This window comes from Thrips palmi, unplaced genomic scaffold, assembly GCF_012932325.1.
Source record: "Thrips palmi isolate BJ-2018 unplaced genomic scaffold, TpBJ-2018v1 HiC_scaffold_16, whole genome shotgun sequence".
NCBI classification, from domain to species: domain Eukaryota; kingdom Metazoa; phylum Arthropoda; class Insecta; order Thysanoptera; family Thripidae; genus Thrips; species Thrips palmi.
This window is the reverse complement of record NW_023144625.1, coordinates 8340077-8364835: the sequence shown is the minus strand read 5'-3', so window position 1 is coordinate 8364835 and position 24759 is coordinate 8340077. Positions and strand designations below refer to the sequence as shown.

Below are 24759 nucleotides of genomic sequence, written 5' to 3'. Positions count from 1 at the left end.
CTGGTCCTGATAGAGACGCCGCCCGTCTGCCCCGGCCTGCCTGCATCAACACGCCGTGCCATGCCTCGCCAGGCCTCGCCAGGTATCAAGCAGGCTGGTGCTGCCGCCACTATCTGGCTCGGTGCAGCGACTGATAGCGCGCCGGCGAGGACAAGATGACGTAGCCTTGCACCGTGCGCCCTGCGCCGCTCTGCGCTGCCTGCCTGGCGCAAGGCCTGGCGCGGGTTCGGTGTTCGGCCACGCGCGACCCCTTTTCGTCTCCAGCCTCGCGCGCCTCGTGCCGCGGCCGCGGCGTGGGGCACCCGGAGCGAGGGGCACGCCGCCAGCGCGCCAGCGTCCGAGGCCCCCATCAAGGGAGGACGCCGTCGGGAGGGTGGTCGCGGGGCGGGGGTGGCGGCGGCGCCTCTCGCTGCTTTCGGCGGGGGCGGGTCGATAGAGCCCGCTCAAGGTCCGCCGCACCGCACCCCGCCCCGCCCCGCCCCGCCGCTCCTTTTTGGCGCCCGGGCGGGGCGGGGTGCGGTGCGGTCGATGTGCAGACACCTGCCCCCTCCCCCTCGCACTTTGAGCAATTGGCACTTTCACTGTCGGCCTGTCGGCGGCAAAGTGCCTCCTCCTTTCCTTTTCCGCCCCTTTTCGCCCCAAAATGGTGCGGCGTCCTTGACGAGCCGGCGCGAGGACGGCGTCGAGCCGCGTCGAGTCCCGGGGGCGCTCTGTGGTTGCACCGCGTCGCCGCGCGCCCGCCGGAGATAGCCCGGCCCACACGTCGCCGTTGCACCAGCCCCCCTCCCCCACCCCCTTTTCGCTCGTCCCCGCGCACTATCTGATGGCAATTTGATAGTAATGACCGCTGCCGCTGCCAGCAGCGCATGCCTGCTGCCTCCTACTCCTGGTGCCTCGCTGGTTCGCTCTATTTTGTGCGTCGTGCCACGGCGCCCGGAGGCTAGGCATCCTGCGAGCGCTCGCGTCGGCGGGTTGCCTATCTCACCCGTGTAAGGGGCTCCACTCGGCGCCGCGGCGCACTTATGGCGGTTCACTGACGGCGCTTCGCTCATGGAGGTTCGCTCATGGCGGCTCGCCCCCGTCCGGTTTGACTGTCGGCTCTGCTGGTTGGCTGGCCACGCGGCTGCGCCGTCACGGGCTGGCGTGTCACGGCGTGACGCAACGAGTCACGTGACTCTTTTGGCCGTGTCGGTGTCACGTTTCCGCCGGATCGGAGCGAGGAACGGAGTTTGGATTTGTATTGGTTTTTCCGGCGGGGGAGGCGAGGCGAGCGTGGTTTGGTGCGGTGGTGCAAGCTTCAGGGGGTCGGTCCGTAAAAGCGGACCTACCCGCGAAAGGCCTGAACACCCGAAAGAGGTGGGCAGAAGCCTCGCCTCGCCTCGCAGCAAGGCGCAAGGCAGGCCCGCAGTGCGCGGGTCTTTGCCCCTCGAAGTCCCTCGCGGAGTGGTGTGCTCTCTCTCTCTCTCTCTCTCTCTCTCTCTCTCTCTCTCTCTCTCTCTCTCTCTCTCTCTCTCTCTCTCTCTCTCTCTCTCTCTCTCTCTCTCTCTCTCTCTCGCTCTTTTAGCTCGCCGTGGCGCCGCGTGGCGTTGTTTTCCTTGCCGGCTAGAAATACTTCGGCTCCTCCACTCGGCCCAAAGGCCCCAAAGGGGCGCGCGAACGTCCCAGAGCGGAGCGAGCCGGCAAAACTTGCGCAGCATCGTGTCCCTGAGCGGCATTGTGACTGAGTGCTTTTCTTGTCTGTTCGCAGGTAAGTTGTCGGTGCGCGCGACGGGGCGGCATCGGCCCGAGCCCCGGCCTCCACGCTGCCGGCGCCTCGGGCCGCCCTGGGCGATGCCTGGCGGCGCCCCGGCGGCGTCACGGTGGGAAGGACGGTCCCGAGATTTGTGGCGCTGCGGCCGTCCGTCCGGTTGTCGCCGCGCCGAGGACGCCGAGGACGTTGGCTTCCTTCCGGTCGGCCCGATAGTGGCACGCGGCCGCGCGCGGCTCAGGTGGCCCAGGTGTGGCAGGTGGTCGTCTGCGCACCTGCCGCGGACCGCCGCGCACCGCCGCGTACCGCCGTCGTCGCCGCGTCTCTCTCGCACTAACGCGGCGTCGTGGCAGAGTGCGAGAGAGAGAGAGACAGCAGCGACGAAGCGCCGCGCGAAATGAGTCTACGGCTCGCCAGCAGAGCCCCTGCCCCGAGGCCTGCGGACTGCGTCGGGGAACGCCGTCTTCTTGGACCCCGCGGCCGGCGGCCGGTCCGGCGTGGATTGTGCAATCAGTTAGCACGAAGCGCGTGCGCCTCGCCGGGCTGCACGCAGCGCTGACTCGAGCTGACGCGAGAGCTGACCCCGGCCTGCCGGTCGTCGATTGTCTTGCGACCACGTCCCGCCCCTTGAGCGCGAGCCGGCCCGAGCCCACATTGTCCGTGCTGGCCTCCTGCGTTGCCTGCGTTGTGCGGAGGATAGCTGAGAGACCGCGAACTGTCTTTCTTCTCGAGCTCCGGAGCGACCTCAGTCAGTACGGGGGATGAGTTTCTGGTGATGAGTGCGCCGTCGTGGGGTACGCTGCGTGTCGGGGAATGAGGGCCCCTCGGGGCCGCAACGGCCGCCATGCACATCCAAATCGACAGCAGCGCGGCGTTGCGTGGTGCACGGTATCGACGCTTGCTGCGGCGGCCGCCATCTTTTATACATGGCACGTGAGCGGCGGGACGGGCAGAGAAGTTGGCTTGGATCAGTCTCCTCCGCGCGTCCCTTATTTTTGTCGGCCTCTAATTAGAGAAGAAAAATGACGTTTCGGTCGGTGGGCGATGTAATTTCGTGTTTGCACTCTTCTTGGCCATCGCCGTGGTCCTCATCGTCTCGCTGTCGTGGCCGGGGCTCCTCTGGTCGCCACCGGCGGTGGTGCTGCTGGTGTCCGTGCCGGTGGCCCTGCTCCCCTCTCGCTCTATGACGTGCCGCTCGGCGTGGGCCCGGCCCGGCCACCCGGCCGCTTGACGTCATGGTGCCAGCGCTGTCAACGCGGCGTGCGTGCGGGGGCCTCTAATTGGATCACGGAGCACGCCAAGCACGCCGCGCGCGTGCCGCGTGCCGCGGGTGCGAGGCGGCGGCCGCGAGAAATCCGTCACCGTGGGAACCGGGGCGGGGGCCGGCCTGGGCCCTGTCCGGTCCGAGCGTCGCGTTTGCTCCGTCGGGGACCTCGGGGTGGCGCGTGCCTGCACTGCTTTCTTGGCTCTGTCCGGCGCGCTCGTGGGACGCGAGGGATCCTTCGGGTGCGAGATGATGCTCTGTGCCGCCACTGCCGGGCCGTTGGGTCGTGGACCCGTCCACCGCACGCGCCGACGGTGTCGACGCTGGCCTCCAGGCCGACGACCCCCTCGGCCGCTCGGCACGGCCGGGAAGGCCGTCTTTTTGATGTCGAAGAGCAGCGCAAGGAGCGCTGGCGGGCGCCGGGTCCGTCCATGTGTTTCCGTGGAATATAACGAGGTCGGGCGCGGCTCCCATTGGCTGCCATAGTATGCTGCCTTGGCCCGCGCCTTCCTCCGCCTCGCTGCCTCTGGCTGCTCCTGGCCGCTCCTCGGGGAACTCCGGGACTTTTCAAAGTGCTCCATTAGTGCAATAATTGAAGCGAACGGAGGCGACGCGGCCGCGCCTGGCCGTGCCGTGCCCGCCGCCGTTTCGGTGATGGTCTTCGGGGACCCGGCGAGGCCGTGCCTTGGCGGTGCCTTGGCGGTGCCTTGGCAGTGCCGCTCCCCCCTACCCCTCCCTCCTGCTCTTTCCTCCGCTCACGCCCCGCCATTGCCGTTTTCGCGGTGCCCGTTTTGTTTCACTGCCTCGTTGAACGGCGCGCTGCGCAAGACTGTGGGACTGCGACAGTGCAGGAAGCCGCGCCCTGCTTGCTGCAGGGGTTGGGTCGGGCGCTGCGGGCTCGGCCTGTCTCTCTCGCACTCATCTAGCCTTCCTCGGGGGTGCGAGAGGGACCTGTGTTCCGGCCGTGGGCCAGCCGTCTGATTCCGAGCACTGCTTTCGTCGCTCTGTCTCTCTCGCACTCATGGGGCGGTCCGTAGGGGTGCGAGAGAGACAGAGCGACGAGCAGTGTTCGGAATCAGACGGCAGTGGGCTAGCACGCGGCCTCCAGGGAGGCGTGCGGGACGTGGTGCGGGCGTGCCGAGTGCTGTGTGCACAGGGCTCGGCGAGCATCCCCCCCGTCCCGTCAGGGCGGGGAGGGGGGATGAGTTTGCACAGGTGCGGCATGTGCGGCTGCGGCCCTTCCAAACAGTCCTGCTGCCATCCATCTTTCCATCGCGCCGGCAGGGCCCGGCAGGGGCAGGTCTCCTTCCTTTTAGCGCCTCTGGGTTGCCATCTCGCCGGGCTGACCCCCTTCCCTTCCCCCGCCGGTTCCCAGGGCAGGCTGAGCCGACTGATTCCGAGGGCCGCCTTCGTCGCTCTGTTTCTCTCGCACTCGTGGGGCGTCCCGTATAGGTGCGAGAGAGACAGAGCGACGGAGGCGGCCCTCGGAATCAGTCGACAGGCTGGGCGAGCAGACGACGGCGGCTCGGACCGGAGGCTTTGCCGCTCGATAACGAAAGTGCGAGTGTCTGGTGCGGCGGGCCGTCGGCAGGGCAGGCCTGCCACCTGCCCCTACACCCCGCCCGCACGCCCGCGCACCGTGCCCCCAGACCCAGACCCAGCCGCCCCCAGCCAGGCCGCCGGGCCGCGGGTGATCTGGGCGGCAGCCAGCACTGGCCGCAGCGAGGGCCGCAGCGCGCAGCACCCCACACTGGCTCAACATGTGGCCCTCCTCTCCCGCGGCCCGCGGCCCTTCCCCACGGATGCGGTGGGGCGCTGCCGCCCACCCCGCCTCGCCGGTCCACTGCAGGTCTGCCTTGTCCCTGCCCCTGGCCGCCCCTGGCCGCCCCTGGCCGTGGGGACGCGCCGGCTATCCCTGGACGGCCTGGCTGCAGACCGAATCGTCGCTCTGCCACTGCTCTGTCTCTTTCCCGCACTCGGCACGTCCGGCGCTGTAGACGTGTGTGAGAGTGAGACAGCGACGAAACACTGCGTGGAATACGTGGAATGAGCGCTCGTATGCCAGGCAACCCGCGATGCAGGCGGTTGACAACTTCCCCGCGGAGGGTGGAGGGGTATTGGCACCTGCTGGGATTGATCTGGCGGCCGAGACGACGCACTTCTCCGCGTGGGTGGCGTCGCGGCCCGGGGGCACCCACGCCAGCGCGTCGGCGCGGCGCGCGGGGAGCAGGCGCTGGAGTGGGCGAGGCTGGTGCTCGTGAATGAGGCGACGAGGGGGCCACTGGCAGCGGGGCAGCGGGTGCAGCGCGGGGGCGGGCGGGCCGCGATGCCGCGGGCGGGGTGGCGGCGGCGGGCCAGAGAAAGGACCTCCTCCCTTCGCCCCGCCCCGCCCCCCGAGGCGCGCGGCGTCGTCTGTCGTTCGTTGGAGCTGGGGCAAGCTGGGGCTGCACAGTGGGCCAGAAGCTGGTGGAGGCGGCCAAAACTCTAGACGCGTTTTGAGCTCCAGAGTCGCTAAGTGGGACTCGAACCGAACGTGTGACCCCACTAATGGATTCCTCGTTCGGAGAGCAATCTATTAGTGGGGTCACACGTTCGGTTCGAGTCCCACTTAGCGACTCTGGAGCTCAAAACGCGTCTAGAGTTTTGGCCGCCTCCACCGGCTTCTGGCCCACTGTGGGCTGGGCTCGCGAGGCGAGGCTCGCGACGCGCGTCGCGTCATGGCGTTCGGCGGCCGTTCGGCGGCGCTCGGCTCGGGCCGCCTCGTCTCGGCGCGGTTCGCTCGGCACATCCTCGGAGCCGGCAGATCCGAAGCGAAGCGCGCCTCCCACCGCCCCCTACCGCCCCCCGCCCTGCTCGCCGCTCCGTCGTGCCGGACCGATAGTGGCCCCCGCGGCCCCCCGGCTCGGCTCGGCTCCGAAGCGCGGAGCGCGGCTGGCCACTGCGCTGCGCGTCGCTCGCTCTCGGTTTCAGTTTTGTTGTTTGGCCGGTCGGTGCCGGTGCGCGGTGCGGGACGGGTCTGGTTTGCTGGTGTCAAGCCGGGCACTGAGAGTGCTGCCGAGTGCCGCCGAGGACCGCGACAAGCCCCGACAGGTCGACAGGCTTGCGTGCCATGCCCCCGCCAGGAGCCGCCGCCTCCACGACGACGCTGGTGCTGTTGGCCGCGGCGACGCGACGCCGCCGGGACGCGACGTGACGCGACGCGGACGAGTGACGCGCTTCGTGACGCGACCTGCGGTCTCCTCTGTGTTTGCTGACGGATGGCCCACGCGCAGCTGGTGCAGATGGCGGCGCTGCGGCGCGGGGTGGCGTCCACCCACCTTCTAGACCACCACCTCCATCTAGACCACCACCTCCAGCTCCACGAGTTTCAGCTCCGCCAGCAGCAGTTGAGGTGAGGCGCCGCGACGCCTGGCGCCCCTCGCGGGCCCCATCGGGGGCAGCCCAACGGGGGCACCGCGCTCTGCGGCCTGCGGGGCTCTGGGCACGCGCCTCCACTGCGCCGCGCGCCGCGCCGGTGTCGGTAGCGCCCGGCCGGCACGTGTGACGCGTCGTGACGGAGACGTGACGGAAACGTGACGGAAACGTGACGCCGCTCAGGGACGCTCCCGGTCGGTCGGGCGATGCCGGGCCAGGCGATGCCGGGCGATGCGTTCCAAGGCCGGGCCGGGCACGGACCGCCAAGGCCTGTCATACGCCATCCCGTCATGGGGCCAGCAAGGCGGCCGTCGTGTAGTCGGCGAGGAGGGGCGGGGGCCGTCCCTAAAGCCGAGCTGGCTGAGGCTGGATCGGGGCGGACGCCGCGCGGATGGCGGACATCGCGGCCCGAGGAAGGACGGCGACGAGCAGGAAGCTTTTTGGAGCCGTGAGCCGGCGGACCGATTCCGAGGACTTGTTTCTTCGACCTGCGAAGCGCCGAAACGACGCTTTGGAATCGCTCGGCCCAGCGGCCTTTGCAGATATGCAGAGCGTCGTTTTCGTCGCTCTGTCTCTCTCGCAGACGACTCTCTGAATAAGTCTGCAGGTGCAATAGCGCTGCCTGCGCTGCCCACCGTTCTGGGGCCTTTTGGGCCGCTCTTTTGAGGACGAACAGTCATAAAACTGAGGTAGCAGCCGGACTGAGGTGCTGCCGCGCCCCGCCGCGCCCCGCCGACGGCCAACCCATTTGTGTCCTTGACGCGCAGCGAGGGCAGGCAGGGCAGGCAGCAGGCAGAGACGGGCGCCGTTTTGTTATCCAGCATTGTTCTGTAGTGGGTCCGTGACGAAGCACGAAGTGCACGAAGCACACCGGCGGGCCGCTGCCTCGTTATTGCCCCGTTTGGACCGTCCCAAGCCCCGGCTGCATGAGGGTGCCGCCTTGCCTATTTACTCTGGCCCCTTGCTATGCTAATGAAAGGGCCTGCTGCCCCTGCAACCTGCAGGCACACTGCAGGCACGGCCTTCGACCCGAACGTGCCGCCAATTAGATGCAATGTAAATGATATAAACAGGGAGCAGCCCCTCCAGAGAACGTTCCAGTAACACGGTTTTTCCTTCCACCTTCTGCAGAAAAGGCCCCAGTTTCCTCGCGTGACAAATGAATGCCTTGGCTCCATGTTCGCTTCCAGTGACGTGGCGTGAACCTGTTCGGCGTGTCTTAGCTTGCCACTGGTTTGACGCGGTGACGCCGTTTGCCGGGCCAAATGACCGTCGTTCCTGCGGACGTGTCGGTGACGTCGGCGTCGTGTCTGCGTCGTGTCGGTGACGTGTCGGTGACGTGTCGGTGACGTGTCGGCGACGTGTCGGCGACGTGTCGGCGACGTGTCGGTGACGTGTCGGTGACGTGTCAGTGACGTGTCGGTGACGTGTCGGTGACATGTCGGTGACGTGTCGGTGACGTGTCACACGCGTGACGTGTCGGTGACGTGTCGGCGTCGTGTCGGCGACGTGTCGGCGACGTGTCCGCGGGACGTGTCACCGCGGACGTGTCCGCCTCGCGCTTCGGCCCGCTTCGCCCCGCTTGGCCGCGCTGTCATGCAGATGAAAGGCGGGCGTGGGCGGGAACACGGGCGTGCACAAGGGGGGGGCGGAGGGGGCGATCGCCCCCCCCGAAGGACCCCAAAAGGTGTAGTTTTGAGGCAGGTTTTGGCGTCCACCCGAAGTTAGGCAAAGTCCCTCAAAAGGTCCACCGCCCTCCGGCGGGCGAGCGTGCCGCCCTGGCGGGAATGGGAATGCAGATGATCGAAAGTCCGTTGCTGTCGACAACACGTCAAAAGGGGGTGCAATAAAGTGGGCCGGAAAAAATAAGTATCGAGCGAGCAGAGAGAAGAAAGAATAGATAGACGAAAGAAAGCAGTGGGAGCACAGCCAGCGCAGGCAGCCGAGGTGAGGAAAAGGCCGTCTCGCACATGAGAACTACTTGAGGCCGTCGCGGCGCGGCGCGGGGAAAGAGTGTGCCAGTGCGCTGCTCCGAGTCGCGTCCGAGTCCGCGGCGGTGGCGGTGTCCCCCAGGTGTCCCCGCGATTACCGAGCCTGCCTGCCGTGCAGCTGACTCGCCGTCTCCTCGCATCGCGGCGTCGCGGGCGTCCGGCGTCGCGGGGCGTCGCGGCGTACAGCGGCCCAGGGGGCGAGAGAGAGAGAGAGAACGATTCTTGGGCATGGCTGGGCCAGGCTGGGCTGGCTCGATGATGATAGCGCGGCGTGGCGATGTTCGTGTGACGAGTCGCGGCCCCGGCCGGCCCCGCCGTTTTTATCGCGTTATTCTCTCCGTATGTGTGTGTGAGAGTGTGTGTCTAGGCGCGGCGCGCAGCGTTAGGTTAGGTTATGGCCGAGTGGCGGGGACGGCGCGGATCGGCTCGGCAACACACGGGGCCCGCGTAGCCCGGCGTAGCCCGGCGTAGCCGCGCGGCCCGCTAATAAAGAGACTGGCGCGGCGGCGTGGCGCACCCGGTGGAGGGAGGTGGAACCTGGTGGAATCGTCCAGGTCATTTTCGCTGTTATCGTTTGTCTGTTTTCCGTCTCTCTCTAGGCCTCCCCGCTAGTATTCATCTCGTTTCGTTTCGATTCATTTCATCTCCGCGTGTCGTTCGTCTCCATTCATTTGTCTGCCCCTGCGTTTTGTGCCTGGCTGGCCGGCTCCGCTCCCATTGAAACCCTAGAGCATTGTCGCGAACATGGGGAAGAGTTTTTGCTGTTTGTTCCGTGGTTTACAACGTGTTGTGCGAGACGTGTTCTGTGTTTGTGAATGGGCACGAATGTGCGAAATTTGGCGGGGCTGGCAGGCACCGGGATGCGCCCTATCGCCGCCACCTGGACCGTCTTCTTGCTATCGCGGCCGGCCGTTATCGCCGCACCTGTAGAGGGCAGCACTGTCCGCACACTGGCCCACAACAAAACGTGCTTTTATTTACCTCTCTTTCTCCGCTCTGTTCGCAGGCTCGGCCCGTGTGAGCTGCAGGACTGGGGTGGCGGTAAAATGAACGCTGTCACCGGCAGCGGCAACCCCAAAAGCCCCCCGAAAAGACGGAAAAAAGTAACGGACAGCAAATCCAACACCAACCAATCACTGTAAGTATGTCAGCGAGCCACTACACTACACTGGCTTGTTTTGTTGCTCTACCGCGGCGCTTCATGGGCAGCCCATTGCGCGTTGCCACGCTGCTGTTACTACACCGCACGACGCTGGGAAAAATTTCAAGTTTTTCATGAATGGGGGCGCCGCACCGCCGCACTGTAATTAAGGCCCTTGTGCGAACGTAATTTGACTAGTGTGGTGCTCCAAGGCCTTGTGCGGATGTAGCCGAAATTTCTTTTGTTTGTCTTGTTTGGTTTCGCCGGGCGCATTGTCTTATTTGGCCATTCGCCGAGCTGCTCGGAGCTGCCCCATAAGCCAGCGGCCCAGCGGCCCGCCAATATCCGGTCCCGGCTGGTCTTTTAGTCTCTCTCTCGTATCGGCGGGCCGTGGCACAGCCGTGGCAGGGCGGGGCCCACCGGCCCACAGGCACAGGCCCCCGCTGGACCAGTCGCCGAAAAAAGCAGCCCCGTCCTGCCGCGCCGCTGCGGCGTGGCGTTGCACAACCAAACACAACGGACGGCGACCACACCGTGTTACACCGCCGCTGGGTGCCGCGCCGCGCCGCGCCGGGTAGCTCGGTACCGCTGGCGATCGGGAAACGAAGCGAGAACGGCGTCAGCAGACTGCGTTTCGCAGAGTCGCGTCGTCGCCCTGTTGGGCCCCCAAGGGGTGCGAGGGAGACAGAGCTACGGAACCGCACGGCCCTCGCGGCCCTCGGCCTGGCCCCGCGTGGCACTGACCCCCGCCGGGGCCCCGCCGGGGCGGCCGGCGAGCTCTAGGACCTCGGGGTGCTGGCGCGGCAGGCGCTCGCTCGGGGTACTTGGCGTGTGTGGATTAGCGGGGCCTTGATTTGGCGTGTTTGCGCGTTTGGCCGGGATGGCGAGGCCGGGGGTTGTCGCTCGGAGTAGCGGTGTTAGCGCCGCGGCAGGGCGGCACGCCGGCAGGGGTTGAAGGACCCAAGGACCGGCCTGGCCCGGCCGGGGTAAGGGCCGAGGCGTTGGCGTCTGCGGACGTTTCCATGGCGCTCCGCTCGGCACCGCTGGAGTTCGTGACCCCTCGGGAGGCCACTCGCCAGGCCGCCCCCTACAGCCCCCTCCACTCGCATCCCGCGCAGCGCGCAGCCCTTAGGGCGTTGTGACTCCGGGCGAAGGGGGAGGGGGCCGCGGCGGGGCGGAGCAGAGCGGAGCGAGCCCTTGCGCTGCCGCCCCCTCGCCGCCCACTTCAGAGCGCTTCGGAGAGCCCTTTGCCTTCAAGTCCGTGGGGACGCGGGACGCGGGCTAGCGCCGTGCGGGTAGGCAACCGCGAGCATCGCCGCGCCTGGCTGCGCGCGGGTTGCCTACCCGCACGGCGCTTGGCGGCCTGCTTGCGTTTGCCGACTAGAACTGGATCTGGGACTCCGCCTTGAGGGTTAGCCGCGCGTCGCCCAGCACGTTATGGGATGGGTTTGTGCCGCATCCGATGGGTGACGCGCGCTGCGTAGCGCTGCGTAGTGCGGCCGGTGGCGGGTCGGCGGGACGCTCGCTGGCCTGGCCTCCGCTCGCGGTGTTGTGCTGCGCGCTGCGTCACGCCGCGCCCCGAACAGGGCCCCACCGGCCCCTTCCCCTTGCCGCCCCTGCCCGCCCCTGCCCCTCACCGTCCTTGGCGGTCGTCGTGTAGCCTCTCTGGCCGCGCGGCGCGGTGCGGCGCGGCGCAGCAGCAGTGGTCAAAGCGCGAGGCGCGTGACGTGACGCGGTGCGGCAGCGGCGGTGAAGGGGGAAAGGGGGTGGGGTGCCCCCCTCCCCCTTCGTGTACCTCGCGCTGGGGCCGCGGCCGCCGCGTCGCGGGGCCGCTTGCCGCCATGCCATGCCCAGGCCATGCCGCGCGGCGCAGCAGCAGCAGGACGCGGTGCGGCAAGCGGCAGCGCGGCAAGCGCGGCGGCCGACGACCTGCGTCAAGGCTAGCGCCAGGCCAAGCTGGGCGCGGTGCGGCGCGGTGCGGCACGGCGCGACACGGCGTGGCACGCGCAGCCAACTCCTTCCCACGTGGTGGCCCGGCCGCCCGCCGCGCCGCGGCCCCGCCCCCGCGGAGCTGTTTGTTTACATGTGTGCGTGCAGCGCGCTGCAGGGCGCAGGGCAGGGCAGGGCTGGAGGGCTGCGAGTTGCGACTGCTCAATGTTGCATGGCGACATGGCGTGGCAGCGTGCGCGGCATGCGCAGCAGGCGGCGCGGTGCATTTTGCCCGTCGGTGGCTTCGAGCCGCAAGGGGGAAGGCGGTTCGGGGGGTGGCCGGTGCGTGCCCCATGCTCTTGCGTGGTGGAGTGAATGCTGATCTAACCAGTGCGTTTCTTTTCTGTTGCAGAAGCAAGAAAGTGAATGAAAAACACCGAAGAGAACAGGAGGGATCCCACATTGACGAGCTCGCCAAGTTAAGAAACATCTCTGGTCGAGACATCAATGTTGGGGTGGTGAAGCCCGACAGGACTGCCATCCTTAGTGGTGCCCTAGACGAAATCCAGAGAATTAATGGGTCCTACAATGCTGTACAGCAGGGTGATGTATCTTCCACAAACTCAAGGCCTCATTACCAAGGCCATGATGTCATCGGCTCACTTGTGGTAGATGCCATTGATGATGCCTTCGTGTTCATTGTCAACAAAGATGGGAATGTGACAGATGCCACAGATGGTATAGCAAAATTCACCCACTACATGAAAGATGAAGTCGTAGGCCAAAGCATCTATAACTTCATCCATCATGGCGACCATGACCGATTCTCTGCGAGGCTCTTCTCCCCCATAGCATCTTCGGGGAACAGTGGGTCTCAGCAATTACAAGGGCAGCAAACGAAGAACAAGCTGTGCATCCGCTTTCTGGTAAAGCCCGATGATCAAGATGAGACTATGGAAAAGAAGCAACAACGTGTCTCCGAGTATGAGTACATTAGTATCACCTCAAGGTTGATATCGCAAGGTGGAGATCCTGAGTCGTTAGACGCATTGCTGTGTCTTGCGAAAAGAATGCCACAAACCCCGAGGTTATCTGAAGAAGTGTTTACCATAAGATTTAGTACTAATCAAACAATTTTGGATATTGACACTGGTAATATTGATCCTTTTTACCAATCTTATATTAAAAAGGTAATTTGACGCTACATAAATGATGTCAATATAGTTAGACTCGAGGAAAACAAAGTGTTCTAACTTCCTATTTGTTTTCTGATTTCAGAGTTATAGTGGAAAGACAGTTCAGGACTTATGTCACCCCGCAGATTTACCAAGGTTACTAGAACATTTCAAAGATACTATTGCTAGTCCTAATCGACATTCTGCAAAGATTCAGTATCGTTTCAAAATCGACAATCCTGAAAAGTTTGTGAAAGTTGATGTACAATCTATATATTTTGAAAACAAGAATACAGATCCTGACCTGCTAAACAAAGATTTTATAAATTCTATTCACACAATCGTTCAGTAAGTTAAATACTCTTTTGCTTGTTTTGTTTGTTGCATAGGTTACCTTTGTTGCAGATGTTGTAATCATTCCCTTTTTATTTTGTTTTAGGGACGATTCAAATTATAATAGTGTTGGTGTAGAGGGGGCGTCACCACGTGCTCTAGCAATTGGACCAAACCCTAGTGGAAGTCCAGCCAGCACTGTTGGCGGTCCGCTCATGTTCTCTACAAATGTCAATGGGCAGGTGCACCAACGAGCTAGTGCCTCATTTACTCCAGCATCAAATGTGGACACAATCAATGCTAATGCCTCTCCACCTTCATTAAACTTCAATTCAAATAGTGATATGTTGAGTGAACTGTTTCCAAGTTCAAGTTGGAACCACCTGGACGGAGACGGATCATCTGCCACCCCTCAGACGCCTCGTCCTCCAAGCACGTCTGCTGCACCCAGTCCTTATAATAGTACTTTTAATGAATTTACACAAGATGACAGCAAGGACTCAAAAGAGGGTTTAGTGGACAGTGGAAACGCTGGGGGTGAATCAGGTCGGTTAAGAAACCTTCTTAGCCAGCCAACAAGTAGCAGTGGTGATAATGGTGATAGTGGACTTGATGAAGAAGCTCGTAGTAAAGATCGCATCCTTATAGGTTTGTTAAATCAAGAGGATAGAGAGGAACGCAGCAGGATGAGTCCAGCAGCTTCTACCCGAGAACAACCAAAAACTAATAACAACAACATGTTGCTCAAGGTAAATTTTGATCTGATTTGTCTTTTCTTTAAACATTAAAGACCATTAATTTTTTTAATTTTCAAAAAAAATTGCAGTTGCTAAATGTGAAGAATAATGATGATGAAGTGGAAGCAAGAGTGGGTATTAAGAAGCCAAATGAGCTCCTGCAGCAACTTTTAAAGGAGGACGAAGATCGTAAGCCTGCAGAAGGTCAGGACACTATTCTTAGTAGCCTAGGCCTTTTGTTGCACTCGCCGCAGGGAGCTGCAGGTCCCACTGGAGGACCTGCCTCTCTCAATGCCACTCGCAAAAGGCCTAGTGACGAGTCCGATGGTGACTTCCATGGGCCTGTCAAGAGACCAGGTTCGGGTCCTGGTATGAGTGGGCCGGGTGGCATGGAACATGTGAGTTCTTCTGGGCCTCCAGCATCTGCCCCCGGACAAGGGGGCCCCGGGGGAACAAACAGCAGGTTGTGGGAAAAGAACAAAATGCTGGCGAATCTGCTGGCCAAACCACCTTCCCAACCAGCTGTGATACCTCCTGTGCCAGCTTCCATCATCTCGGCTACACCTCAAGATAAGCTCTCCAGGGTGGCAGATAGGCATAAACCACCACAAAATGGTATGTAATCAACAAAACCAAAATAAGCGATGCAAAATATAAGAAATTTACTGTCAGCAAAGTAAATAAGTAAATTATTGAATGTGTTTTAAAACCCTATGTTTTGTTATCTTGTCATCAGTTTGGTCAGGTGGATCTATCCAGCCTCCTTCCTCAACCGCAAATACCTCTCAGCCACGCCTACCAGGCCAGGCGGCCAGACAAGCTCAAGCTGCGCAAATTAGACATAATATGATGAGCCATCAGGACCAGCAGCTTCATCAGCAGCAGTTACAAAAGGCTCAAATGCAAGCTCAGGTATGAGGGTTGCTCATTTTCACTTCTTACAATGTGAGTTTTGTGTCTAATTTTACTAATTTTTTTTCTTTCTTCTGTTTTTTTACTAGCAGCACCAACTGCAGCAGCAGCAGCTGCAACAACAGCAACAGCAGCAGCAGCAGCAGCAGTGGACTGGTGTTGGTGGTCCCGGTCCAGGAAGCGGTCCAGGAGGAGGGTCTGGGGGTTCTCAGGCTCCAGACTCTAACCTTTGGGGAGAATCATCCGACCCCTATCTGTCATTAATTCTGGACTCAGTTATTGACATAGTTCCAGATGGAGGTGTGTTTTTGTGTTGTTGGTTTTTTCTTTATGTTTTTTGTTTTTTTTTTTAAATAATTAACATGTGTCTTACAATTTGCTCTACATTCAGAAATTAATGTCTCTTATTTTGTCCACAGAATCTACATCTGTTGTCAATGTCCTTGATGAACTGTTAGACTCACAGCCTCAAGGCGGGTCAAACCCAGTCTCTGAACAAGAGAAGAGGGCTATTAGTGCTATCCAGAAAAGTCTAATGCTGTGTGAGAATGTTGTCAAAAGCCCTTCCTCACCAACCATTGGACCTGGCACACCTCCCGCCTACAGTTCTCTCTCTGTATGTTAATCACAATTTTTAAAAAAGATTGTTTTTGAGAAAATTTTGGAAGAAAAAGTTGGAAGGAAACCCTAACCCTTTTCTATCATCTACAGGGGCAGTCCGGTTTTGCAGCTCCTCCCCCTGTGTATCAGAGGCCGCAGCAAAGGTTTACAATGCCTCAGCAGCAGCAACAGCAGCAGCAACAACAGCAGCAGCAGCAGCAGCAGCAGGCTGGAATGAGACCAGCTGCACCTCAATACCCTATGCAAGGCAACGCTTTGGGAGCCCAGGTAAAGATCGTGTCTTTGACCAGAAACAGATACTGTGTCTTATAAATCATAACCCGACCATTTATTTGGACATTTTCAGAGTATGCAGAATATTCAAAGAAATAAGTTGCTGCATCAGCAGCAACAGAAACAGGCTCAACAGGAGCGGAATAGGTTACTTCAGCAGCAACAGCAGCAGATTGTCATATCTTCCAATGCAACTAATGACCAGTTGCAACCTGGTTTGCAGAATATAGGTAGTTTGCTCAATGATGCTGTGGCACCAAATGTTACCTTACAAGTAAGTTTTTATTTTTTCAGTACAGAATCTTAAACTCTATTGAACTTTTATTAATATTGAAACTTTTTTTTCTTTCTTACAGAGGTCGGCTAGCATACCCGACTCCCAACTATCCCCTAGTTATAATAATCAAATGCAGCAGAATGCAGCAATGCAGCAGAATGCTGTAATGCAGCAAAATGCTGCAATGCAACAAAATGCAGCAATGCAACAGAATGCTGCAATGCAACAAAATGCTGCAATGCAACAAAATGCGGCAATGCAGCAAAATGCAGCAATGCAGCAAAATGTAGCAATGCAACAGAATGCTGCCCAGCGTTTGGGCCAGCCGTATTCTCCTCATGGCCAGCAGCAGCAAGGCTTCTCATCTATTGGGTAAGACTCTTCAGGTTTTATGTTATGTGTTTTCACCTGTACTTTTGTTTTAATTTTTTGTACTGTCTTGCAATAGTTTTGGGAATGGAGCTCAAGGTCCCGGTGGCCTTCAAGGCCAAGGAGTTGGTGTGCAAGGTGGTGTTCAGGCTCCGCAGTCAAGGTTATCCCCCTTACCTGCAAGCAGTATAGCATCATTTCAACAGTCACAATTGTCACCTCGCATTGCGCAAGTCCAACAGCCTGGATACCCAAACATGGCTCAGCAGGTATGACAATATTAGCACATGGATGCTTTCTTCACTTGTGCAAATTTTTATAGTTACTCATGGTGAATGGTATCATTTTTGATCCAGCAGGCTGGTTATGTTGGAACTGGGAGAATGTTCGTCAACCAAGTAAGAACGCCTCAGCAACAACAGCAAGCACAGCAGCAGCAGGTGCAGCAACAGCAGCAGCAACAACAACAGCAGCAAGCGCAACAGCAGCAACAACAAGCCCAGATGGCGGGCTTGAGGTCAATGCCTAGTCCTGGAACGCCTGGCTCAACGAGACAGTCACCATTCCCCCCTGATGGCTTCCAGCCACCGTCATCACCAAATGCAGCTTCTTACCAATCTTACCAGCAGAGGTTGCTTCGCACTATGAGTGCACCTAGTACCAACAATCAACTTCCTGGTGAGTGACATGCAGTGTGATGGATGATGGGTAGATGAATTAATTATTGGCATATTAGGCATTTAACTCTACATCAAGAAACAATTTGTTGTGCTACTTAGGTCTATCATGGCTAGTTTCTTCTCTTTCTTCATTTTCTTTGTCTCTCAAACCCTATAGACATACCATAAAATAATAATTCAATTAACAGTTTTAATTAGAGACATTTTTTTTCAGATGCGTATGATATTAACTTTTTAAGACTGACGTAGTCACTCTGTGTATCTGTTTAAATTTGCCAAGCAGCCGGCGGTCCGGTCAAGTTCGTGGTGCCTGCTGATTAGACCCCACCCGATTTGTCTTCCCCATCCCTCGTTCTATTTCTAGCTGGAGTGCCCCAGTGCCTCAAGTCTCAAGCCACGCCCTCGTCCCGGATACTTGTTGGATACATCTTGGATGCTCTCCGGTTTCCAATACATGTTGGATGCGTGGATGCCAGTGACTGACACTGGCCTCTTTTTGATTATGCCTGTTGCAGGTTCAGCAGGCTCTCAATGGCATTACGGGCTGAAGGACCACCCCCCCGACGTCCCCCTGTCCCAACCCCCACCCCATCACCCCCTCCATCACCAACAACACCCTTCCCATCCCTCCCACCCTTCCCAACCAGCTCACCCCTCCCACCCTTCCCAGCACCCCTTCCAACATCACCCCCCGCACCATATGATGTACCCTCACCCCCACCCCCACCCTCCCTCCACCCCCGACTCGCAGTTCTTACCGTATGATCAGTCAAGTTTACAAATGTATGGGTCCAGCGACCGGGGCCCGCCAGGCCCGCCAGGCCGGCCAGGTCCCGGTACCGCCGCGCAGCCAACCGGCGGTAAGTCGGCCCTCTCTCCATCCGCCCTGCCCTTCTACCTGACCAGATCCTGACCAGACTTTCCACCGCCCTGCCCCCCTGCCGCCTTGCCCAGACTTTCCACCCCCTGCCGCCTTGCCCCGTGTTCTCCGCCCCTCCCGCTCCGCTCCGGCCTGGCTCCGCCCCGATGCTCGTTTCGTTTTGGTCTCGTCAGCCTGCACGCCCCGTGTCCTAAGCTTTATGTGTTGTATGTGCTTGTTCCGCACCCGCTAGCGAGAGCAGCTAAGCGACACGACGCCACGCCACGCAGTGGGCCAGGGGCCAGGGGACACTACCACCCGACGGACTCAGCACTGTACATAGTCCAAGACCAACTAGGACTTCAAGACTTAAAATGTAGGCTTTTATTTGACTTTTTTCTTTTTTTTTTTTTTTTTTGAAAAATCAAATGCAGCTACCTGCTTTAATTATTTTTGCCTACCGATTAATACATTCTTTTCAAAGCCATAAAGTGACAAGATTCATTAACAAAAATGCAGTAGGAGTCGCTTTCAGTCGTGTCGCAGGCTTCTGGCCACCACATGGTTCTTTCTTTCTTAATCCCCGTGGTTGATGTTTCGCATGTTTGTTTATCTGTGTACCCAATTTCCCTGTCCCTCCCTTCCCCTTTTCCCAGTTTTTTTTTTTGTAGGAGGGATGAAGCGGCACTTGGTAGTGTGTCCTATGTTGTTGTGTTCCAGTCCCTGCACACTGTTGGTGGCCCATCCGCTCGCCTGCCCGCCCTGGCCTGGCCTGTCTCGCCACATTTCATGCATGTTGCCTGCAGGGTCTTTGTCTCCTGTTATTATACCATTCAATTCCTTCCCGTATTTATTTCAGGGTTTTAAGTGTTCCTCTAGCATGAAAATCCAGTGACTGTTCGGAACGGGCTGTGTGTTACCTGGCTTGGAAAAACATTCAGAATTTATGGAAGTTTAAACCTGTGCATGTAGTGTTTATGTTGGGGTAGTAAATGTTGTGGCGAGACGAGGCCCCTCCCCCTCCCTAATTTATTTCATGTTGGTGCACTTTGTGGGCTAGGATTCTGCACGACCTTTTAGCCATACTCTCAGTGCTTGTTGCAACTCGGTCTATACGCAGACATAATTGTTTGCAAAATGGAAGCCACAGAAATTCTTTGAGGCCACAGTACGGTCATGTAGTTTGTGTCATTCTGGGTCTGGTCTGTAAAGAACTGTGTAGCTAGTTGGGTTTCATAATCTGCTGTAATTTTCTTTTCCTCTCATTTCATCTCTTAAATAAGTTATGAAGTCCTATTTTGAAAGGAATATCACATTTATTCAAGCTCTTCGCTGTAATATTCTTATTACTAAAAATTTTAGTTGAATTGTTTTGTATGTTTTTGACCTTTGGTTGACTTTTAAAATAACTAATGTGCCTTCCATTATATTATTTTGGCTTTGGCTTTGTTTTATTTATTTTTCAATTTAATTCATTGTATGATTCTTATCGATTGCTTGTGGCCTAAATTTTGTCTTAAATGCACATGGCCGATACTCTGACATCACTTGACTTGCACAGGCCTTGTTGCCAAGCAAAAAATGACTGTTGAGAGATTTAATGGCTGTGAGACACTCAAGTTGTGAATGTGGCACAGCTTCTTGGCTTCTTTCACGGCTTGCTGTGCTAATTTTCCCTGGTGGGCCAGATGTTTTAACCTGCAGTATTTTATGTTATCCTGTTGGTGCTTTCAGGGATATGATCCTTGCTGCGATTACAGTTAAACTCCCATCTCTTTTTTTTTTCTCTCCCTCTCTCTTTTTCCTTGTCTACTTCATGTTATGATACTCCTTCCATAGTTTGTTTTCATGTGAGAATTTCTTGCAGGGTTCTGCAATGGGCGGGGGCGGTCTGTACCTGTGCGAGAGAGAGCGATAATTAGTCGATGGATACAAGGTGGTAGTGTCGTTATCGTTATCGGCAGAGTTAGGCGGTAGCCCGGTCCACCCGCTCAGAATGTCGGGCCGGGTGGCCAGCCACCTACCCGTGGCCGCGCAGCCTGCAGCCGGGGTTGGGCCGGGCTCAGTATAGCGAGCGGCACGTGAGCCAACGGGTAGAGACCGTTCGCCCATTGCAGAACTCTGATATCTTGCATCATCTTGGGTCAATCCTGTTTGTAGCAAAGTTGCATGTATGTTGTGGGGAATCAGTTATACAGGAAAACTGCAGATGTCTGCTGAAAGATGGCGCTGGAATCTCGTGCTTTCAGTGTTTCATTCTAATTTCCAGAATGAACATGCTTTATATTTCCTTTTCCTAAACTTAATTTTCATTGAGTGGATGGGACTGTAATCGTAGTGTAGTTTCATTTGAATGTTTATGTGTTTAGCTTTAATGTTATGTATATATGTATGTCATTAGCACAGAAGTCCGCACATGTTCATCAGGATTAACATTTAGCAACCATTATCACTTATTTCAGGCTCAGTTTAGCTCTAAATTATATATCACCCAATCAGATTTCCACTATCAGTTTTGAGCCTTGAAATTATATTTTAGTTCAAGCACCTTTGCTAGTATTTCCCTCAATAATAGGGCACTTATTTTTCCTTTCCTATGCATGTGTGTATAATGATGTTTTTATGATGACAGGTGCGGGTAATAACAATATGGCAGCATCAGAGTTCGTGAAACAGGAACTCCGTGCTACTGTTGGTGCTCGAATGCAGCAGCAGGGCAGCCCTAGAAACCCACAACAACACATGGGAATGACAATGCAGCAGCAACAGCAACAACCTGATCTCACCTCACTTGGCCTCAACTATGAAATGTCATCATCAGGTACTAAGCTCTGTCTTTCTTAAATTGCTTTCCTATTTATTGGAGCTCTGTACTTTTATAGTGAGTATTGTTGTCAATTTTTACAATAAGTTTTGTTGTTTTAGGTGGCAGTGGTGACGGACCAAAGGCGTGGGTTAATTTAGGAGGCCCTGACATGGGGGCTGTTTCACCTCAGTCTACCCTTGCCAGAGTGAGTAAACTTAATAGTTACCTTAAGTTGTGTATTGGTATCCATTAACATTCATCCATTCTTATCTTATTTTCTTAAATTGTTTCAGAATAACATGGAAGATCCGTCTCGAGCCGGTGGGGACCAGAAGTCATCGTTATTAGAGAAGCTGCTGTCTGAGTCTTGAGCAGCAGAACTGTTGGATAGGGGCTTGCTCATTGTGGAAGAAGACTGTGGAGTGCCCTCTTCAGCATTCCGTGTTGTTATTGCAGGGTTGTGTTGAGTGGCTAAGAAGAGTTCAGTTCCTCTGTTGCTCAAACTGTTTGATTAGCTGCTGGGACATTATATTATTGTTTACTTGAAAGTGCATTGATTAAGAAGTTACTTGTTTTTATTTCTAAAATTTATGATGTTTTTTAAGTAACCTAAGCATAATGTATGTAAAAATTAAATTTGCATAATATTATTGTTTTTAATATTTGTATACCAAAAGAGAATGACAAGATACTCAAGACATGTTGATGCCACAAGTCAGTGTTGTGGCGTTGGCTTGGGCAAGTGTTGTGCGTAGTGTTGCGGAGAGAATGGTACGAGCGCCTCTGGAGGAGCTACTCTAGCCAGAACTCCAAATGGTTGCAGTGGGTTGGTCAGAGGCGTCCATACCACTTGTGATATGCTCTGTGAATGTAAAATCAACTTCTTAAATGACTTTTAATGCTACACTTTTTTATTATTTTTTTATCTTTACTACATCCAAGCGTTGAGGTGAAATTATGTGAACAAACCTATTTTTAAAAATCGCTAATTAAAAAGAATATATTTAAGTATTTATACATTACCTGACGGAGCGCAGGCCAGGCAGCCTTGGGGACCAGTCGAGTGGCTAGTGAGTTTTGAATATAGATGGAACCGAGCGGAATGGAGCTAAGGCTGATATTGTTGTGTAGTTTCCACCCCCTCGTCCTGCCCGTGCCCAGGACGTGTCAATTAGCCAGCCCAGACTGGGCTTCACAGACTGCACCACTTTGTTTGTTGTGCTCAAAATAGTTGCCGACTCACTTATATTTCAATGTTTCAAATTGAGAGGTATATAACTTTTGTATGTATTAAATTCTATTAGATGTGAATGAGATTCTATTAGAAATTACGCAGGTCAGGTGAACCAAGAAGATGAGATGAAATTTAAATTTTGTGACAATTTTTTCCCTATACAACTAGATGGATTATTGTAATTCTATTTTGCTAAATATAGGTGTGTGCAGTCTGTGGCCCATATGGGAGAAATGCTGCCAAACAGTTCCATTTCAACCTCAAACCATTGTAGTTTTTGTAAAAGCAATTATTTTGACTGATAAATAGCACTATAGCTTCTTATTCTTGTGTATTTTCTGTAGTTCAGCGCCTTTGGATCAAGAAACTAAAATTTTAATTATTGTTATTGCAAAAGTACTATTTTTACAATTCTAAATTGACGACATTCTGGAATTTTGAGCACAGTCATTTTATTAGTCCAATATTTGCAGAAATTTGAGATATTTACATATTACTTATATTATATATATAGATGTTTAATAAAAATATATATATTGATATATATTTTTATGTACAGAAAGCAAAATTTGTTAAATCTGTTTAAATAATTTTGTTATACTGGGTTTCTCACTCAGCAAGATAGTTGATCAGCCAGTCTGTGTGGTGTAAGATGAGAGATAGCTGTGTGATTATCATCTTGTTGGTATTTATATTGTAATTATAGAAGCATTGGAATGAATCACAGCTGTCCTCTCATTTTAATCTCATGCAGGTCCATTCCGTTGAGAATGCAGCCGCGTGTTAAAGAAAACTGCATTTCTCTCAAAGTATTGCACCTATTTATGTTTAATTAAAGTATATGTTGTTGGAGAAGTTAAATTTTATTGTTTCTCTTTTAAAGTGTTTGGTTTCTCCTTTGTTACTCTGTCTTGCATGTAGCTTTTGTAGTCTTCCAATCCTTGGTTTGTTGCGGGTCTGGGTGGTGTTGGGCGCTGCGCTGCTCTGCGCCGCTCTGCGCTGCGCGGCGTTTCATTGTGTTAGCATAGAGTCCTGCACCGCTAGCCGCTAGTCGGACAGGCGCCGCCCGCCGTTTGTTACTGATTGTTCTCCCTGCTCCATTGCTGTTCATATGTGATGATGAAGTACAAAACTAACGTGTTATCATTGTGTTACATAGGCACACTTGTTTTGTTTAATTATTTTTTCAATCATACGTACATGGAAAATGTGGGATATTGCCCCCATCTTGTTTTATAAGTACAGTAAAAGAAATGATGGAATAATGCTTTCACAGCATTTAATGTGTAACGGAGAGTGAATGGATGGTGTTGAACTCTTTATTGTGGCTGATGAGGTGTGTGGATCAGTGAGTGCATCTTATTTTGTGTGAATGAATTATGTTTGTGATTGTTAATGTCTGTGAGTCACCAAATGAAATCAGTTACAGTTGTGCGGTTGTGACAGTCAGTGTGTGTTTGTGTGTGTGACTCTGTGTGTCTGTGTCTGAATATCCGAATGTGAGAGCAATTTGTTACTGGATGAAAGACAATGTGATGAATGAATGGAAACTGATAAGAGTGACTTGTGATGTGCAATTGCTGTGATTGGTCATAAAAAAGGTGAACCTTTTCACGCTGATTGCACAGATAAACCATGTGTAGCATTGTTATAAACCAAAGCATGTCAGTGTAAATTATGTACAGATTGTTTCACTTTTTTTTACGTCCGAGATGGTAGGTGGTTGGATTTTTACAAGGAAATATTGTTTTGTTTCATGTGGGAACTTGAAGAAATTTTATGAGACAACGCTCTGTTTTGTTTGTTAAGCAGCAGAACAGATAGGACAAGATAACAGTTGGACTTATTGTGTATAAATGAAAGTTTAGTGATATGCCCACATTATTGTAAAGTGACTTTAAAGATATTTTTGTAAAGATATTGCGTGGATCCAACCCCAGCTGCTGTTCCCTCTCCGCTGTGGCTGTGTTACTTTTGCAAGCTACAATTGTAAAGAAAGAAATGTGAGAGATAAAGAGAAAGCTAATTGTATTATCTTTGTGTATAATAATTATTGATTTTTAATAAATTACAAAAACTGTGTTCCCAAACCATCAATATTTATTTTCCTTGATGCATCATCACATCGAATTAAACCAGGAGGTGGGTTGCTTTGGCAAGCAATACTTATCGTCCCCCATCTATCACACCATATTTGTTATTATTCACACGGACGTTGATAAGCCGATAGGGTCACCGTACCGTCCGCTCTTCGTTTGGCCGTTTCAAACGCCAAAATGTGAGAGAGAGCCGTGAAGAAACGCCATGCCTCACCAGGCTGGGCTGGGCTGGGCTGGCTCCCTCAGGAGATAAGCTCTGAACTTTCTCGATGCCAAAAATGGTTCTCGAGGGCGGCCCGGCGTGGTACCTCAACATTGATCGCTAATCCCCAGGGGTGGACTAGCGCCTCCACCAGGGCTCTGGGAAGTACGGCGGCGTGCCCCCTTCTGTGGGGCTAAAGTCAAAAGATTGGCTTTTGATGAAGGAAATACAGTCCATGTAAAGGCAAAGACTTAGACCCGAGTTTGAAATAATTTATTTTTGAACGAAAACATGAATGACACCTGTACGTGAAAAGACTAGCCAAATGTTGCAGTCATATACGTAGCAACCAGCTTTTGGTTGTAGGTATGGATTTTCGATTGCGGCTATCGGATTCAGCCTATCGAGCAGCGCTGATCACCACAACAATGTCTTTTGTTTTTTCGTGAAGCACACAGCGGACACGGACACGGCGCGCGGCATTTCATCGCGGGGCGCGGCCGGCAGGTCAAACCACGCGTGGCCGGTGGATCGGGGCGGGGCGGGGCGGGGCGGGGCGGGGCTACTCTGGCTACAGGCGCGCAGCGGCGTGGCGGCAAGTCGCCAATTTCGTAATTGGGAAAGGCTCGATAATGCCGGATGGCGTGAGGGAGCGATAACAGTGCCACCGGCACGGCGCGGCCCCGCCGGCCCCGC

General features: G+C 55.2%; 1 protein-coding gene across 10 annotated transcripts in view; it reads left to right on the top strand.

Moving 5' to 3' along the window:
* LOC117641998 (nuclear receptor coactivator 3-like) overlaps positions 1-23852 on the top strand; it is a 52588-nt gene extending 28736 nt beyond the window's left edge. For 3 of the 10 annotated variants that reach the window (XM_034379728.1, XM_034379729.1, XM_034379726.1), the window contains 18 exons: positions 9423-9554; positions 11899-12676; positions 12765-13009; positions 13101-13743; positions 13821-14346; positions 14468-14643; positions 14733-14943; positions 15063-15259; positions 15355-15531; positions 15611-15811; positions 15894-16186; positions 16263-16452; positions 16540-16861; positions 17379-17723; positions 17976-18098; positions 20355-20543; positions 20648-20733; positions 20822-23852. In XM_034379728.1, the coding sequence (XP_034235619.1) occupies positions 9463-9554; positions 11899-12676; positions 12765-13009; positions 13101-13743; positions 13821-14346; positions 14468-14643; positions 14733-14943; positions 15063-15259; positions 15355-15531; positions 15611-15811; positions 15894-16186; positions 16263-16452; positions 16540-16861; positions 17379-17723; positions 17976-18098; positions 20355-20543; positions 20648-20733; positions 20822-20899 (4872 nt within the window). In that variant the 5' untranslated portion in view covers positions 9423-9462 and the 3' untranslated portion in view covers positions 20900-23852. Of the gene's footprint in view, positions 1-6242; positions 6403-9422; positions 9555-11898; positions 12677-12764; positions 13010-13100; positions 13744-13820; positions 14347-14467; positions 14644-14732; positions 14944-15062; positions 15260-15354; positions 15532-15610; positions 15812-15893; positions 16187-16262; positions 16453-16539; positions 16862-17378; positions 17724-17975; positions 18099-20354; positions 20544-20647; positions 20734-20821 lie in introns of those variants that run through there. The other 7 variants (XM_034379725.1, XM_034379724.1, XM_034379723.1 and 4 more) reach the window with 7 other exon arrangements.
* The last annotated feature ends 907 nt before the right edge of the window (positions 23853-24759 follow it).